This window comes from Macrotis lagotis, chromosome 5 (genome assembly GCF_037893015.1).
Source record: "Macrotis lagotis isolate mMagLag1 chromosome 5, bilby.v1.9.chrom.fasta, whole genome shotgun sequence".
Lineage (NCBI taxonomy): Eukaryota > Metazoa > Chordata > Mammalia > Peramelemorphia > Peramelidae > Macrotis > Macrotis lagotis.
Genome location: NC_133662.1, coordinates 34,203,353 through 34,221,345, shown reverse-complemented (window position 1 = coordinate 34,221,345; position 17,993 = coordinate 34,203,353). Strand labels below are relative to the sequence as shown.

Genomic DNA, 17,993 nt, shown 5'->3' with positions numbered 1-17,993 from the left:
TGTAAGTTTTACAAGTAAAATCTTGAACAAATTGAAAGATTGCTCTTTGGACCTAATTTTCATATGTAAAATGGAATGGGGAGTAGAGCAAGATCTCTTTCAACCCTAAAACTATGATCTACTGACTCAGGATTCAGAGGACCTGTATTCATAATCTACTTCTACTGATGACTACCTGTGCTGACTTGGGCAAGTGACATAAGCCCTATGAGGGACATCTATAAAATGAGGGAACAAGACTAGTTGGTCTCAAAGACTATTAGTTCCTTCCTTATTCAAAGAAAAGTTTATGGAGGATGCTACTCAGAGGATGAATGCTAGACTGAAATGACCACATATAAACCTCACATTCTGGCTTTTCTGTTTACTGCTTTATGTGATTCGAGGTAAGTGACTAAAATGCTTTGGTCTCAGTTTTCACACCTGAGTAATGAGGAGGTTTGAACATATGATTTTGAAAATCGTTTCAACTCAAATGCTCAATGTTTCTATGACTCAATTTATTACATCTTTGGATCTTCTTGCCCTATATTCCAGAAAAGATTGTGTTTGTGGCTAGATGATGACCTGAGAAACCTTCATTCTGAGGAGGGCATAGTGATAACCTAGCCAATACAGGAACTGAGAATTGTTCTCATCTTTCTCACTTATATTCTGAAATACAGATTGGAAGGGAATCTCTCTCTCGCTCTCTTTTTTTTTTTTTGCTTTCTTTTCACAAGTGAGAATATTGCGATTGTACTCTTAGCCATAATGAATTAGCAATTGATTTAAGAATTAAGCTCAGATGTCTTGTTTACTATTCTGGTTAAGGTTCAGAGTTCCAAGGCCTATTTTCTGGGGAAATCTGGCCTTGTCCTTTAAATATCATTCATTTATCCCTCTGTATTAAATGATCTTCTAGGGAAAAAAACTGGAATAAGTTAAGGAAACAAATAACAATTATAAAAATTTACATTTGGTTTTATATTTTAGATTTCACAAAATATATTACATGTATTATCTCTTGATTCTAACCACAATCCCATGAAATAGTTAGATAATTATCATTATCTTCTTTTTATAGATGAGGGAACTGAGTTTCACATAGGTTGTGACTTTTTCTTAGTTACATATAAATAATTTTCAGTGATGAGATTCAACTATAGATCTTCTGATTCTATCCAGGAATATTCTCATGATTATGGATCTTGCCACACACTATGAAGGGTGACTAGGTTTTCCTTTAAGTCAGAATGAAAAGGAATTGGACACAATTTTATGCCTTCCTCATTTAAAGGAAAGTTTATGGAGGATGCTATTCAGAGGGTTGCATGCTACACTGAAATGAGCATATAGAAGCCTCTTTCCAGATGTTCAAACCTCCAAGGTTTGAACCTGTCTGGGCTCTCTAAAGTTAAGAACCCTCTAGCCATTCAGAGATAGGGAAGGTAGAATAGTGGAAAAGAATACTGAATGGGATAAAAGGGAAACTGGCCCTCATCCTAGCTTTATGATTAATATAATTTATTTGCTGCTGAAATTCTTCATCCATAAAAAAAGGATGGAGAAATAGGTTAATGTTAGCTGCTGTTTCATCTTGGATAGATAGGTTCTTTAAGTGATGTATACTGCAAAGAAACTTTGAAGTCAGGACTTGGATACAAATCTGACCTCTGACGTTTACTACCTCTGTGTCCCTATGAAAGTTGCTTAACCTCACTAGGTCTAAGTTTCCTTATCTGTAAAATGAAGATATTGGACTAAATTTCATTTAGCACCCATCTAGTTCTGGAGCACTAATCCTTCAATCATGGTTAACTTTTCAGGACCCCATTTGGGGATTTCTTGGCAAAGACACTGTAACAGATAGCCATTTCCTTCTCCAGGATCACATAGTCAAAATCTGAGATAAAATTTGAACTCAGGTCTTTCTGACTCCAGTCCCAACATTGAATCACCTGATTGCCTCAACACCAATCTTAAGAGTCTTTAAAAGAGAGAAATATAGGAATCAAAGATTATTATTATACTTGGTATTAACTTTACTGCTAGTGATGACAATATTATGTGTGCAGCACCTTAATTTTAACTTACATTTCATGGTATTGTATGTTTTACAAAGTGCTTTACATACAGAATATCACTTGAGTATTATATTGTGTAGTTGAAAGAGTGCTTGACTTAAGGTCATCGAATCTCTTTGTTTTGTTTGAATGCTATTTTATTTTTCAATTATAGGCAAAGATAGTTGTCAACCTTCATCTTTTTGTAAGCTATTGAGTTCCATATTTTTCTGTTTCCCTCCCTTCCCTCCTCCCTCCCCAAGACAATGAGAAATGTGATATATATATATATATATATATATATATATATATATATATATAATATGTGTATAATCATGTTTAACACATTTCCATATTAGTTATGTTGTGAAAGGACAATCAGAACCAAAGGGGAAAAAGAAAAAAAAACATAAAACAAGTTTTAAAAAGTGGAAATAATATACTTTCATCTTGCATTCAGACTTTATAGTTTTTCCTCTGGATGTGAATGAATTCTGGTTCTGCTCCATGCTACCAATGTTAACTTTTCTTCACCTTGATTTCCTCATCTAGACAATGAGAACATTGGACCTATGATCTTTAACAGATAGGTCGTATGGGTGAATTTACCATTTTATAAGTGATGAAACAGAAGTTTAGAGAGAGTAAATGACTTAGCTAGTCACAGACAAGTGGGATTTGAACCTAGCTATTTCTTTTTACAAGTCTGTCATTCTTTCTGGGGCAGCCAGGTGGTGCTGTGTATAGAATGCCATGCTTAGAATCAAGTAGATTCATCTTCCTGAGTTCAAATCTAGATTCAGGCACTTACTAACTGTGTGTGATCCTGGACAAGTCACTTAACCCTGTTTGCCTAGGTTTACTCATCTGTACAATAAACTGGAGAAGTAAATGGCAAACTACTCCAGCATCTTTGCCAAGAAAACCCCAAAATGGGGTTTTAAAAAGTAGAACATGACTTAAATGATTGAAAAGCAACATCATTCTTTCCATAGATTATGCTGTCCCTTTCAAGAATTCCAATATTGATGATAAAGAAGTCACTTAGCATATTTATTTTAAATATAAACTTCTAAAATTTATTTTAAAATATACATTTGGCTTTATAAAATTCTAATTGTCAGCACCAAATGAGAGATACCAGCATCAGACTTGCTATTGTCAAGAGAGGTCTCTTTTTATAGCAGTAAAATAATACAAGGAATAGTGATTATTTTGTGACACTTTACTGTTTCAGATATTTTCCAGTTCTACTTGTATTCAAGGAGTAAAAAGAATCTAGGATCAGTGGATCTGGGGCCTGTGGTTATTGTGCAGTCATTACCAGGAGAGCCCAGCAAGGTCCAACTTCAAGGAGTCCAATTTCAATACATGGGACAAGTTTTTCAAAAACAGCTGAGTGCACTAAATGTGATTGGACCTATGAAAGGTAAGAGGATTAGAGCTCTGATATTCCATGCACTTCCTTTGACTTTCTCACTTCCACTCTTCTATTTCACTCTTCTTCCCTTCTATTCTATGGGAGAATAAAAAAGAACGAACTTTTGCTCTGATTCTTTAGACTTATATTATATGTATGAAAGACAGGTGATCAAGGTAAAAAAAATAGAGGGATTCTTGTAAACTTTGATATCAGCACCTCCTGCTTTTGATTTTTGTCCTGATTGACCAAACATGGTGCTAGAATTCCTCCTAGTCTTCATGCTAGGGTTTATTCACTGTATCTAAGTTTCTTTAAAATGTAAATATATGTTCCTTGGGAGGAATATTGAAAGGCCTGCCTATTCTTAGCCTAAATGCTATAGATTTTAGAATTTCGTGATGACTTGTAGGCACCTTTCATGAAGAGTTACTGTAGTCATAGTGAACATACCTCTTTATAGGAGGTACAACTAGCTGAGAGGATGAGGCTGCTGTTGAGCTTGAATTCCCTGGCCTGGAGTTTGAATTCTCATTCTGCTGCTTACCTGACCTTAGACAAATCATTTAATCTATCTCTTTGACCTCAGTTTTCTCATTTATAAAATGAGGAATTTAAATTATATACAGCTTTTAAGGGCTGTTCCAGCCCCAAATCTGTGATCCTAAGACGTTGACTTACTACTTTTCACAGTCTGTTGAACTTTGTCCCTATTCCAGTGAGTATTCTTCTAGACTAAAATAGTTTTCAAATTAAAATAGAAAGTTGTTGCATTCAATTTTTTGTTAGGAATGAGGATCTGCTTATCCCTTCCTAGACCTCAGTTTCCTCAAACATAAAATGAGTACATAGGGCTACATGATATCTGAGGTCCCTATAAGCTTGCAATATAAGAGTTTGTCATTCCTATAATACTTCAGAGAAAAATCTTTGATGGTCTGTTAAACAATCTTTTTCAACCCCTTTCCTCATTTGTATAATTCTATTAAAAAAAAGAGATCCCAATAACTATGTCAGTTGTTAAGTCATAGCCCTCATGAAGTCCAAGAAAGTCTTGCCATATTTTAGCCAGATTGAAAACTGTAAGACCCCAGATTTAATGGCTATTTATTTATTTATGGCAATGGGGTTAAGTAACTTTCCCAAGGTCACACAGCTGAGCAATTATTAAGTGTCTGATGCTAGATTTGAATTCAGGTACTTTTGACTTCAGGATGGGTATTCTATCCATTGTGCCACTTAGCTGCTCATGGCCATGAATTTATATATCACCTAAAATGCTTTCCGATCTTCTGGCATGATTTTCATAGTTTAGGTTTTGTTTTGAGATTAAGTTGTGCTTTTTTCCTGTTAACATTTTTGATTCCCACTTCCCTGGGAATTCATGTTCCTTAGCCAAGTTGATTTCTTTTGGTGTTATCGCTCCCCTCTAACTTATCTATGTTAGTGAGTGCATGATTTTTTTATACAGCATGACTTCTTTTATGTGTCTTTATTAGAGGTAGTAGACTATAAAAAATACTTCTATTCTAAACACATTCTTTCTATTCTTGTTCCAGATTCATACATACGAGGTTGTTCAGTAAGGGATTCCTTCAGCAGGGGCCTCAGTCTATCCAGGACTTCAAATTTCATAGTGGAGAATAACGTGTTCTACAATATTTTAGGCCATGGGTTACTAGTGGGTGAGTGAAAGAGGGTTGGTCATCATCAGCCTTCTTGAGTAGAATTTTTTTTTCCTCCTACTGGTATCTATCATTTCAAAGTTCAAATTTTCCATTTGCTCATTTGCTAACCTCTGATGCCTAGAATCTGCATGGAATTTATAGAGATCAATTCATCTCTGCTTCCCTCTTTATTCAAAATTCTGTGTCAACAAATGACCGCACACATGAATTTTGAGTTTAAGGGAAGAAGTACCAATTTGAGGAAATCAGTTTTATATTCAAATTTATATTTATACCTATATTCTACCCCAGACACTCATTCCTTATGTGATTCTAAACAAGTCTCTTAACCTCTAAGCCTCATTTACCTAATCTGTAAAATGCAAATAATGATGGCATCCCAAGGTTCTGGGAACCAAGATGGTGGAGTAAGCAGTAAATCATCATAATTCTCCCATATTCTCCTCCATACTTCCAAACAACCATAAAATGGAATCCCAAACAAATTATGGAATAACAGAACCAGCAAAAAGAAAATCATCAAAAAAAAGGTCTATCTTGTTTAGGTAAAAGGGAAATGCAGTTCAGGATAGGAAATGATCCAACAAGCCAGCAGCAAGCCTTTCCTCAGCAATCTAGTAGAAAATCCTTTGTTCCAATGAAGAGGAGCAATCAAATACCAGTGCCAGGTTCCTCATGTTCCTCAGGATCATCAAGGGAATGGGTAGACTCCACTGCTTCAGTGTAGCTTGGGGAAATGCAGAAATACCTCACCAGTCTTAGCACATGAGATATATTAGCACTAGGATCCCATCTCAACACCAGATAATCTGCTAGACCCTTTTGACCTCCAGTAGCACCAATCTCTGCCTCATGCCTGTAGTGAAGCACCAGACACAAGGGTCCCCTGAGGACCTCAGAACGACATCAGTGCATCATCAGATAAACAGGGCTTATAACACCTCAGATAAATACTTCCTACCCTGTGAGTAGAGCTCAAATTTAAAAGAAAAGAAAAATGCTAAAAAAGATAATTAAAAAACCACAACAAAAAAGAATCTGATCATAGAAAGTTATTATAGTGAGACAGGGAAGATCAAGACACAAAACTCAGAAAGGACAATAATGTCAAACTATCTATGGAAAAATACCAAAAGAAAAGTGGGGAGTGGTCTCAATCACAGAAAGAACTCATGGAAGACCTCAAAAAGGAGCATTAAAAGTCATATAAGAGAAGTAGAAGAAATACCCAGAAAAGAAATTAGAGTAATACAAAAGAAGCATGAAAAAAGAATTAATAGCTATTTTAACCCCCCCCCAAAAAAAAAACCCAAACCCAATTCCTTAAAAAAGTAGGATTGACCAAATGGAAAGAGAAGTACAAAAGCTAACTGAATATAACAACTCCTTACAAGTTAGAATTGGGCAAGTGTAAGCTAATTATTCTATGAGACATCAAACTTCAAAGAAAGTCAAAAGAATGAAAAAATGGAAGAAAATGTAAATATCTCAACTAAGCTTGAAAATAGACCCAGGAAAGACAATGTCAGAAGAATTAAACTACCTGAATTTCATAATCAAAAGGGGGAACTGGACATCTTTCAAAAGAAATTATCAAGGAAAACTGCCTTAATATAGAAACAGAGTCAAATGTGCATTGAAAAAATTCACCAAACATCTTAAGAAAGAGATTCCAAAATAAAACCTCCAAGGAACATCATAGATAATTATGGAACTATTGGGTTAAAGAAAATATACTGTAAATTACTAGAAAGAAACAATTTGAATATCAGGAGCCACAATCAGGATTACACAGGACTTAGCAACTGAAACATTAAAAAACTTGGAGGGCATGGAATAGGATATCCTAGATGGCAAAGGAACTAGGACTGCAGTCAAGAATTACCTACTGGCGAAATTAAAAATACTTCAAGAGGATCTTTCAAGGATTTCTTAGGGAGAAGACCAGAAATGAACAGAAAATTAGATAGCTAAATATCAAAACCTGAGAAAAGTCTAAAAAGGGAAAAGAAAACATAAGGAGCTGAATAGTTTACATCCCACATGGTACTTATAATTCTTAAAAATTGTGCCACTAATAGTACAGCTAGTAGGGATATATACATAGAAGGTATGGGTATAAGGTAAATTTGAGGGAATGACATAAAAATAATTAAGGAATGAGAAAGATGAATACAGAAGGAAGGGAGAGGCAGAATGGGATAAATTATTTCATATGAAGAAGTATAAAAAGTATTATAATGGAGGGAAAGATGGAAGGGTTGGCAATAGGCATTGCTTGAATCTAATTCTCATCAGTATTGCTCAGAGGGGAATAATATACACAATCAGTTGAATCTAGAAAATAAGAGGGGAAGAGATTAAGTAAAAGTGGGGAAACTGACAGAAAAGAGGGCAGACTGAAGGAGGCAATAGACAGATGCAAAACACTAATGGGAGGGAAAGGATGAAAGGAGAGAAAGGACAAACAGAAGGAAAATGGGATAGAGGAAAATACCCATTAATTATATCTGTGATGTGAATGGGGTGAACTCTCCCATAAAATGGAAGTAAGTGGATCAAAAAACAGAATCCTATAATTTGTTGTTTATAAGAAACAGACTTGAGGGCGGCTAGGTGGTGCAGTGGATAGAGTACCAGTCCTGGAGTCAGGAGTACCTGAGTTCAAATCCGGCCTCAGATACTTAATAATTACCTTGCTGTGTGGCCTTGGGCAAGCCACTGAACCCCATTTGCCTTGCAAAAACCTAAAAAAAAAAGAAACAGACTTGAAGCAGAGCAGTAAAACAAAAGGGCTGGAGCAGAATTTGTCATGCTTCAGCTGAAGTTAAAAAAAAAAACAACCCCAAACCAGGAGTTGCAATCCTGATCTCTGAAAAAGCAAAAGGAATAAATAGACCTAATCAAAAGAGAAGGAAGAAAACTACATCTTGATATCTCTTAATAGCACCATAGATGATGAAGTAATATCAATACTAAATATATATGATCCAAGTAGTAGATCGTCCAATTTTTAAAAGAGAAGTTAAGTGAATTATAGGTTCAAAATCAAATGAGATAGAGAGTAATACAAAATATAAACTAGATAATTTTGATTATATTAAGTGAAAATACTTTTGCAGAAACAAAACCACTGCAACCAAGATTAGAGGGAAAACAGAAAGCTGGTAAACAATCTTTGCAGTGTTTTTGATAAAGGTTTCATTTCTCAAATATATAGAGAATGGAATCAAATTTATGCAAATACACATCATTTCCCAATTGCTAAATGTTCAAAGGATATGAACAGATGGTTTTCAGATGAAGAAATCAAAGCTATCTATAATGATATGAATAAGTGCTTCAAATCATTTTTTATTAGATTCCTAAAAATAAGGCTACCTCTCTATTCAGTACCTCATGCTATGAAATGAAATGGTGCACCAACTACCTTGAGTTCTTTGACCAGCAAAGAACTGTTCTCAGCTACAGTGAAAGGATGAAAGACATGAGCCTCTTTTTGTAGGAACAAAAGAGCACTTTATTCAGTACCCTTATCCTTTATATATACTACCAATGTCCATGGATAGATCAAACAATTCTCATGAGTTAATCAGTGGGAGCCAACCATAAATTCTTGACATACTTCCTTATCTTTACAGTTATGGTATATAACTGTTATCTCAGGATGAGCCACTTTTTTGGGCAAACACAAAAGTAGGAGAATGAAGACATCTCAAGATACTGAGATACTGAGCCAGCAGTATCGCAAAACAACAGAGGGGCAAGAGGGTCTTGGAGACCCTTGTCCTTGTTATCTCACAGCTGTAGTCCTCAAGGATCACTAACAATGCTACTTGTCAGTATCGATATCAAAAGGTCAAATTAATATTTCTTTGTATGATTTTACATTGTTACCTAAACTGCAAAAATATACATTGGGAATTCTTGAATTCTTCCCTCAATCCTTTTAATGACTTCCCCAAAATCAAATCTTTGTGATAACTTGATTGAATTATAATTTGAACTGAAATATCATAATAATATTCATCCTATACCCACTGTATAGAGCAATGATGAAGAATAATGAAGCAATAACTGCCAAAAACCCAGTGCCCCCTTAGAACTAAGTAATAAAAAAGAAAGTTCTAAAATGATAGAGGCATCAGATCAGACCAAGAGAACCATAGAATGTTTTTCTGGATAAAGAATGTAACGAGATCTGTTTTTTAACTCTGATATATTATAATTAAATTCATTTAAAAATATTAGCTCCCTTTAAGAATTGACTGTATGGATTAAAAGTCTGTAAAACTTGTAGGTCTGATATGTGACATATTTAGTGGGAGCTTTAGCATTAAATTCAAATTTAAATTGACATAAGCTTGGGAATCAAAGGACAAAGAAAAACGCCAGAGAGACATCAAATAGAAGAAAAGCTGAATATGAAATGAGAAGCAAGAAGTAATCACAAGTGTAAAAATATATGTATAGAAGGTTAACTCAGGAAGTATCAAAGACTCTCAAGAATAAAACTGAAGATATAATAATTTTTTATGAGAAAAAAGAGGAAGTGGGCATCTAAAGAAATGTTAAAAATCTTCAAATAGGGTTAATTAACTTGCTCACTGTCCCATAACTAGTAAAGATCTGAGATTGAATTTGAACTCAAGTTTCCGTGACTCTAGGGTTTGTGCTTTATCTATTGTGCACCTGTCTCTAAATAAGATTTTAAAGATAGGCCTGGAAGATAGAAGAAAGGATAGTTGCTGGAGATGAGTACAAAAGAGAGGAATGGACTTATAGAATACAAACTAATGAGAAAAGATCTTGTAAATTTTTGTGGAGTACAGGCTGAATTTGAGTCAACATTTAATCAACTATATGGCTACTTAGGCTTTATTAATGGAAATCTTATGTGAAATATATGGGAGTAGGGAATTCCACAGTACTGTACTCTACTCACATCATATCTAGGATACAGTCTTCATTTCTGGATATCAACATGAATTGGCACGTGCAACATTGAAGATAAACTAGGTATATTTACCTTTGAGAAGAGAAGATTTAAAAAGTGAAACTGGGGTTGAGTATAATTAATTTTTTTTTCAAATATTCCAAGCTCTTTATTGGACATAAGAATGGAAGTATTCTGATTTGCCAAAGTGAGAATTAGGAGTAATTGGTTAAAAATCACCCAAAAATAGGTTTTGGCTTGATGTATGGAGAAAAAAATCCAGTGCACCATTGGGAATGCCATTTAATTTCCATGGGTCTCATTTTCTTCATTGGATCAGATGAATTCTAAGGTTCTTTCCAGCTCAAACATATGATTCTTCAGATTGTTATGGTGATATCTACTGGTGAGTTTTCTTTGATTACAGAGATTTTCATTCAAAGGGTAAATTATCCTTCTCTGTGACCATCATCACTTAGTTACCTTCTTCCTCCCCCTCCAACCTGTTTCTCCTATTGGTGAGTTCTTAGAGTTGTCGTTTTGAGGAAGAGACTAGACTAACTACCCTTCATTATATGAATTTTTCACCAGGCATCTTCTTTCTTTTACCTGATGATCACATCTTGTTGTTTAGCATAGTAATTAGGACATAGTAAGAGAATAAATAAATAAATAATAAAAAATAAATAAAATTTCATTTTATAAATGAGGTAAATAAGATCCCTGGAGATTAATGTCTTGACTTAATCACTTGCCAGGGATGTTTAGGGGCTGTTTATCATCCAGCACCTAGAATAGTATCTGGTACTTAACAAATATGGGACTCAATAAATTCTAATTGACTGACTAGCCATTCTTATTCAGGTCTATCACCTAGGAATCTATAGTTCTAGATGAAATCTTATTCTTTTTAATGCCTTTCATCCTACAAGTGAAAAAATGCAGGAAACTGGAGAAGGGAACTTAGAAAAGAGTTTTAATAGAAAGAAGTTACATAATCACTGGAGCATGAAAGGATAACTGAGGAAGGTCTACAGAGGATTGGAATTCAGAAAAAGCTGTATATCGGGTCTGGAATTTTAAGAGATCAGTTAAAGTTTATTTACAAATGTATAGAATAAAGAGAGGAAGGACTATAATGAATAATAATTTATATTGGGAAAGGGACCCAAGTTTACATTTCTTTAAATTTCTGAATTATATGTCTTATTTGGAAATGTTTTATGTTGATTATGTATTATTTCATAGAATATAGATGTTACACTCACATTTTAAAACTTTTTAGAGAACGAGGTTTATAAAGCTACTTACCAATTTTCTAATTTGTGCCTCACATCAATCTTTTGAGGATGGTGTTATTGTTTTCTCCATTGTACAGATGAAGAAAGAAGTTTAAGGACATGCTCAGGATCTCTGAGCTAGTAAATGTTCAAAGGTGAATTTGAATTCATGATTTCCTAACTCCAAATCAAGTGCTATGTTCACTATACAACCTAGCTGACTCCTGGAAAAATCATAAGTGGAAAAGTATAATCTTCTTTGTTTTTTTAATTGCCCACAATTGTCGAAAAATTACTGTGCCAGGAGGCACCATTGAGATCCCAGACACTGCCATCCACCTGGTGGCAGCTTTTAAAAATTGTAGAAATATGCATACTAGAATTGCAAAATCTAGCCATGAAGTAATAAGAAACAGCATGTGGTATTGTTGTCTTCTTTCTTGGGGGTGGTTCATTTTTGACTATTTCTAGGAACAGAATGACAGTGATGATTTCAGTCTTATCTCTCAGTCTGTCTCTGTCTGTGTATCTTTCTCCCAATTTCAATATTTATGGTCTATGAGGTTCAGAAATCTCAGGTTTCCTGCATGATTCCTAAGCTTAAAAAAGTTTTAAAAAATATGGTTGATATGTCCTGTTTTGTTCAATGGCATGAAATGTGCTCCAGTTACACTGTATTTTTTCCTCAGGGACTTACATGGAAATGAGACCTCTCCCTTGGAAGGCTGTCCCCAGAAGAAAAACTGGTAAATAGATGAATTTGTTTTAAATATATTATAATAAATTTAAGATGTCATGTATTTTACAGAGTAAGCCGATGGCACAATGTATAATGTCTTAAATATTCTTAAATATGCTCAACACAGTTTGTCTATATTTAGGATATATTACATACCTACATACATATGCCATATTACTATTCCATGTACTCTTTGAAAAATAGTATCAATTAGTTGAATCAAGAGAATTTCACTAGTAAAGATTATTATAATTAATAATTATAATTCTAAAAACTTCTTTTGTTTTCTTTCTTTTTTTGTGTATGTCAATTTCTCAGCACAGGGGAATATAGTAAGAAATAATGTGATAATTGGAGTTTTTGGAACTGAGGGTCTTTCTAATATTGAGCTTTTGTCACCAGCTGGCATCTACATCCAAGATCCAACCAATGTTTTTGAGGTAAGTCCATAAGGTCTGAAGAGGAAGATGACAATGAGAAGGAATCAATTCCCAAGAACTTCATTTGAATAGCAATTCAATGAAATAATAGCACTTGTGAGAAGGAATGGAGTTAGAGTTTGTTGCAAAAGTTTAACCAATTAATTTTCAATTAATTTCCCTATGGCTCAAATTACAATCTCTGTGACTTCCTGGACCAAAACATCTTTACATGACAACTAATCCCCTATGTATATTTACTTTCTGTTTTAAAATAGCAACACACACTCTGCATCATTTTCCTAACCTTCACTTGCAGTGGTAGGTTTGGCTTCCAAAGTTCAGAAGACATATCTCCCATTAAAGTTCTGGAAAAAATGTTGAGAGATTAAGGGTTTTAAATTTTTTTTTTAGTGCCTTAGATCACAACCCTACCACTGTGTTTGTCCAATGAGTCCTATGATATCCAATAAGCCTTAACCTAATCAGCCAGACTTAATTAGCTTTTAGTAAGGGATATTTGCTAAGGGAGTATAGTAGTTGGTACAAAATCCTCCAACCAAAAAGTCTGTGGCAAACTTTTCCACAAGTATTTGCAGAGTCTTGAGAAAAGGAGGGTCAGAGAGACTGGTAAAATCATAATTCCTGGAAGTATTTTCATCCCTTCATGGGGTTCTGCATGATATTCTGGTAGGTAGAGTAAAGTTTTCTGTTTGGTTTCCAGTAGAATATTAAATATACCTTTTCTCATTGTATCCAGTGTACCCTTGGTTCCCAATGCAGTCACTGCAAGTTATCTGCCATGATGTCAAAGGAAAGTTGGAACATTCTAAAACTTCTAGATCTTTTGAAATTCACAAGGTCCCCCATTGGTCAAAGAGGGGATCGTGGGTTCTTTTGCTCCATTTCTTCATAAGCATTTCTGTTTCATAAGGTTGACCATAAGTCTTCTACTCGAAGATTTTAATTGCTCCAAATCTTCTTGCTGATTTAATACAAACTACACAAGAAAATGGGTCCTTAACCAATCTAAACATTCTTCCCATTAGTCACATTCTTCTTCATTTAATGGCTCTTAAGAAAGTTTAAATTTCCAATTCAATTCAATAGACATTTATTCAGCACCTACCCTGTACCAGGCAATGTTCTAAATACTAATGACAAAAAAAAGAGACAAAAGACAGTCTCTTCCATCAAGAAACTGACAATTTAATTGAGGGAGACAATATACAAACAAATTTATACAAAAAAAAACTTTATATAGGACAAATAGGAAATAAATAGGTAAAATCCTGAAATTAATAGGAGAAAGTTTCTTGTAGAAAGTACAATTTTAGTTGGGACTTAAAGAAAGCCAGAGAGGTTAGTAACCAGAGTAAAGAAGGGAGAATATTTCAGGCATAGGGGACAACCCTACTGGAGCAAGATGGAGAGCCTTGTTTGTAGAACAGCTAGAAGGCTCATCAAAAAGTATATATTTTGGGGTAGGGAGTAAGATGTAAGAAAACTGAAAAGGTAGGAGGGACTTGCATTTTAGATAAAACACTTTAGTGGCTAAATGGAGAATCGATTAGAGTGGGGAGAGACTTGAGGCAGACAGACCTTAGCAGGTTATTGTAGTAATATAGGCATGATGTGATAAAAACCTGCTACTGCAGGTGGTGGCATTATCAGAAAAGAGGAGACATATGCAAAAGATGTTGCAAAAATGAAATTTCCTTGGCCATGGCTTGGATATAGGGAATAAGAGATTATAAGGAATCTGGGGTGATTCCTAGTTTGTAAACCTGAGGAACTGGGAGGATGATATTGCCTTCTGTAGTAACTGGGAAGATAGGAGAGGGGTTAGGAGGAAAGATAAAGAATTCAATTTTGGGTAAATTGATCAAGGAATTTTTATGTCTATCCAGCTTGTTGATTATTTAATTGTGCTCATATGTTAAGATAATGAATATTAATTGGGATGGGGCATTTTTTTCAATGATCCTTCACCCTTACAAATATAAGATCCTCAAGTGCAAAAATTGTATTCCTTTTTTTATTTTTGACCCAAATGCTTAACATAGAATATACACATAATAAATACTTTTTCATTCATTCATTTGCTCAATATTTTAATCACATGCAAAATGAAATACATATATATATTTATATATTTCTTACAGAAATACCCAAGAGGAATGATTATTACTAGGTGATGCCTGCACAGTTCATAGTTAAGCTTTCATAATTTAGTCTTCATATAAAAATGTAAAAAAACAGGCTAAAATATACACTGTAAGTTTTGAATTTTCTGGCTTGTCTTGCATATTAATATAACTAAATAAGATAGGTGCTAAAATGTCATTTTCTTTTAATAGACATATCTTTATAATTTCTGTTTTGATATGTAGCCTCATCATTATTATCCTCTTTCACATAGTTACTAATTATGTCTCTCATTTACATTTTGACCAACTCATAATTCAGGATATCATTTTAAGTCTCAATTTTATATGTATCTTTTACTTGTATTCCTTTTATTAATTCCTATTCTTTTGTATTATAATATGTAAAGGATGTCTTTAATATTTTTGTTTATTTGCATTTACTTTTAATTTTTATGTGTTAACATGATGTATTTTTGCAAAGGTACTATATGGTATTGAGAAGTATGCATTTCCTTAATGTTCCCATACTGAACACCTCATAAGTCTTAGCTCTCTTGATTATGGTAAAGCAGTATATTGAGTGCCAGCCCTGAAATTAGGAAGACCTGAGTTCAAATTCACCCTCAAATACTTTACTTTGCCATTCTGGGCAAGTCATTTTACCTATTTCCTTAATTGTAAAATGGGGATAATAAAAGCATTTATCTATTGGGATTGATGTGAGGATCAGATAAGATGAGACAATAATTAGAAAGTACTTAGCACAGTCCTTAGTAATAAGCCTATATAAATGTTATTGATGATGATGATGATGATGTGCCTTTTATGTATCAACCACTATGTTAGGTGATAGGGATCAAAGAAAAAAATTAAACAATATCAAGGAATAATATTAAAGTATAAAGAATTAAACAATATCAAACAAATTAAGCAATACCAAATCTCCAAGGAACTAGTTAATAGACAATGAAATACAAAATAATATCCTGGGAAAGGTAGAAGCAACTGGGAGGATAAGGATAACCTTTCTTTTGAAAGCTGTTTATAAATTGAACTTGGAGGGAAGCTAGGGATTCTAAGAGGTAGGGGTGAGGAGCAAGTATGTCACAAAAATGGAGGAAGGTCTGTGCAAAGGCACTCAGATAGGAGATGGGATATTTTATATGAGAGACAATTTAGCTGGAACAGAGAGTGTGTGAAGAAGAAACATGAGTATGAGCCTTGGAAAAGTAGGCTGGAACCAAATTATAAAGGAATTTAAAATCCAAAAATAAAGTTCCATAGTTTTATCTTTGAGATAATGAGTTGATGCCAGAAGCTTCTTGATTCCACTTTGACATCTTGAGTTTATAATAAGGAATTGTAGCAGATTAATAGTCATGGGTTTCTAGTTTTTTCCTCTTTCTATGATTGAAATGTATGAATTGTTCATGAAATGGTTAAACCAAAAAAGATTCATAATCCTTCCTTACTGTGGCCATTGGTATGAAGCTAGTGAAGTTTCTGAAGAGCAGAGAGAATGAGCTTCTTGTTTTTCTCTCTGCTCTTGATGGTGTGTTTTCAATTACCTTCAGTTGAATAACCCTTAATAAAAGTTGTGGTTATCTCTTTAACTCTCCCCCAGACTCTTAATTATGTTTATTCCAAGTACAGCACTTAGACACCATTTTAGGTACCTAATGGGGGCAGCTAATATGCTTGCGAGGAAAGCAGGCAGAACTGCAAGGATCTAGAAAGCTGAAACTCATGAACCTGGAAACACCGAAACTGCACTGAGTTTGTGAGGTAACACAGAGCACATTGTGCTTTTATTTTGGGTTCAGAGAGCATCCCATTTTAGGATGCTTTGTGGGTCATGTGACAGTAGAATCTTATACATACTGAATGGGCAGCTTAGTGGCACAGTAGATACAGCACTGACCCTGGAGTTAGGAAGACACGAGTTCAAATTTGATTTTAGCCATTTGATACTTATTAGCTTGCCCAGGGTCACGCAGTCATTAAATCCCATTGTCCACAAAAAAAAGAATTACAGAGAAGAAAATACTAAAGGTGATATCTCTGGGAAGGACCATATCTAAGCCAAGCATTGAATGTCATGGGTAACATTGAATCATCTGTATTAAGTTGCAGAACTTTCAGGATCTATTTGCCTATATTATTTACTCATGTACTTATTGATTCTCCCAATAGAAAATAATCTTTGTGAAGGTAGTGACTGTGTTCAGGTATTCTCTATACTTGGAACAGCACCTAGATTAACATAGGTTCTATATAAATACCTATTAATCAATGGATTATTTGATAGAGCAAGTTTAAAAAATGATGTTGTAGCTAAGAGTGCCAAGGTCAAGAAGTAAGACAAAACCTACGAAGAACCAGATGCTGCACATAACAGTAATTTTAATGGAGTGTTGGTGGTAGAAGTCAGATTGCATCAGATTAGAAAGGAGTAAATAGTGAGAATCTTGAACATCAAAAAGGAGAGTGGGGATGGTTTGCTGATCTAGAATGTAGGGAGAGATTTGCCTTTAAAAATAATTTTAGGGGATACATGGCTATTTTTGTAGGTACCAAGGAAAGATTTCATGGTTTTTCAAATGATTTCAGATATCCCATCAACTAATTGTTAGCATATCCTATGAATTTACCAAAGCAGATCATATTATCCACATTTTCTAGTCATATTGACACACAGGGAATATGATTTATTGTTTACAACTTGTTAGGTTCAGTCTAGCATAAAAAGCACAGAGATTTATTTGTTCTATGGAGTACCTTATGGGCAGATAGGTAGCACAGTGGATAGAGTACCAGGTTTGGAGGCAGGGAAATCTGAGTTCTAACATGACCTTAGACAATAACTACCTGTGTGACCCTGGGCAAATCACTTAACCTGTTTGTCTCAGTTTCCTCATTGGTAAAATTATCTGGAGAAGGAAATGACAAACCACTCCATGTCTTTGCTAAGAAAACCCCAGATGGAGTCACAAAGAATTGGATACAATTTAAATGACAAAAGAAAAAAGAATTGATTTATGGGTAGGTCTCATTGTGCCCCTGGTATATATGTCTTTTAGGGTCATAAAACCCTTCAAGCCAGAGTTTCCCAAATGGTGGTAAACAGAAACCTAGAAGAAAATATTAATGTGTATTGGTCATTAGTGATATTTTCCTTCTAAAATATTAAGTGCATAATTATATAAGCCTATAATTATATTAAGTACATAATAATATCAAGTTACCTATTCTATTACATTCAGTGGCTTTTAAGTATGGATGCAGCTTTAATTTGGGGTTGCAATTTGATTAGTTT

General features: G+C 34.3%; 1 protein-coding gene across 8 annotated transcripts in view; it reads left to right on the top strand.

Annotated features, from left to right (window-relative positions):
* PKHD1 (PKHD1 ciliary IPT domain containing fibrocystin/polyductin) overlaps nt 1-17,993 on the top strand; it is a 657,820-nt gene that overhangs the window by 286,541 nt on the left and 353,286 nt on the right. For all 8 annotated transcript variants that reach the window (XM_074237180.1, XM_074237175.1, XM_074237181.1 and 5 more), the window contains 4 exons: nt 3,283-3,474; nt 5,025-5,150; nt 12,059-12,115; nt 12,427-12,548. In XM_074237180.1, coding sequence (XP_074093281.1) covers nt 3,283-3,474; nt 5,025-5,150; nt 12,059-12,115; nt 12,427-12,548 — 497 coding nt within the window. The remainder of the gene's footprint in view (nt 1-3,282; nt 3,475-5,024; nt 5,151-12,058; nt 12,116-12,426; nt 12,549-17,993) is intronic.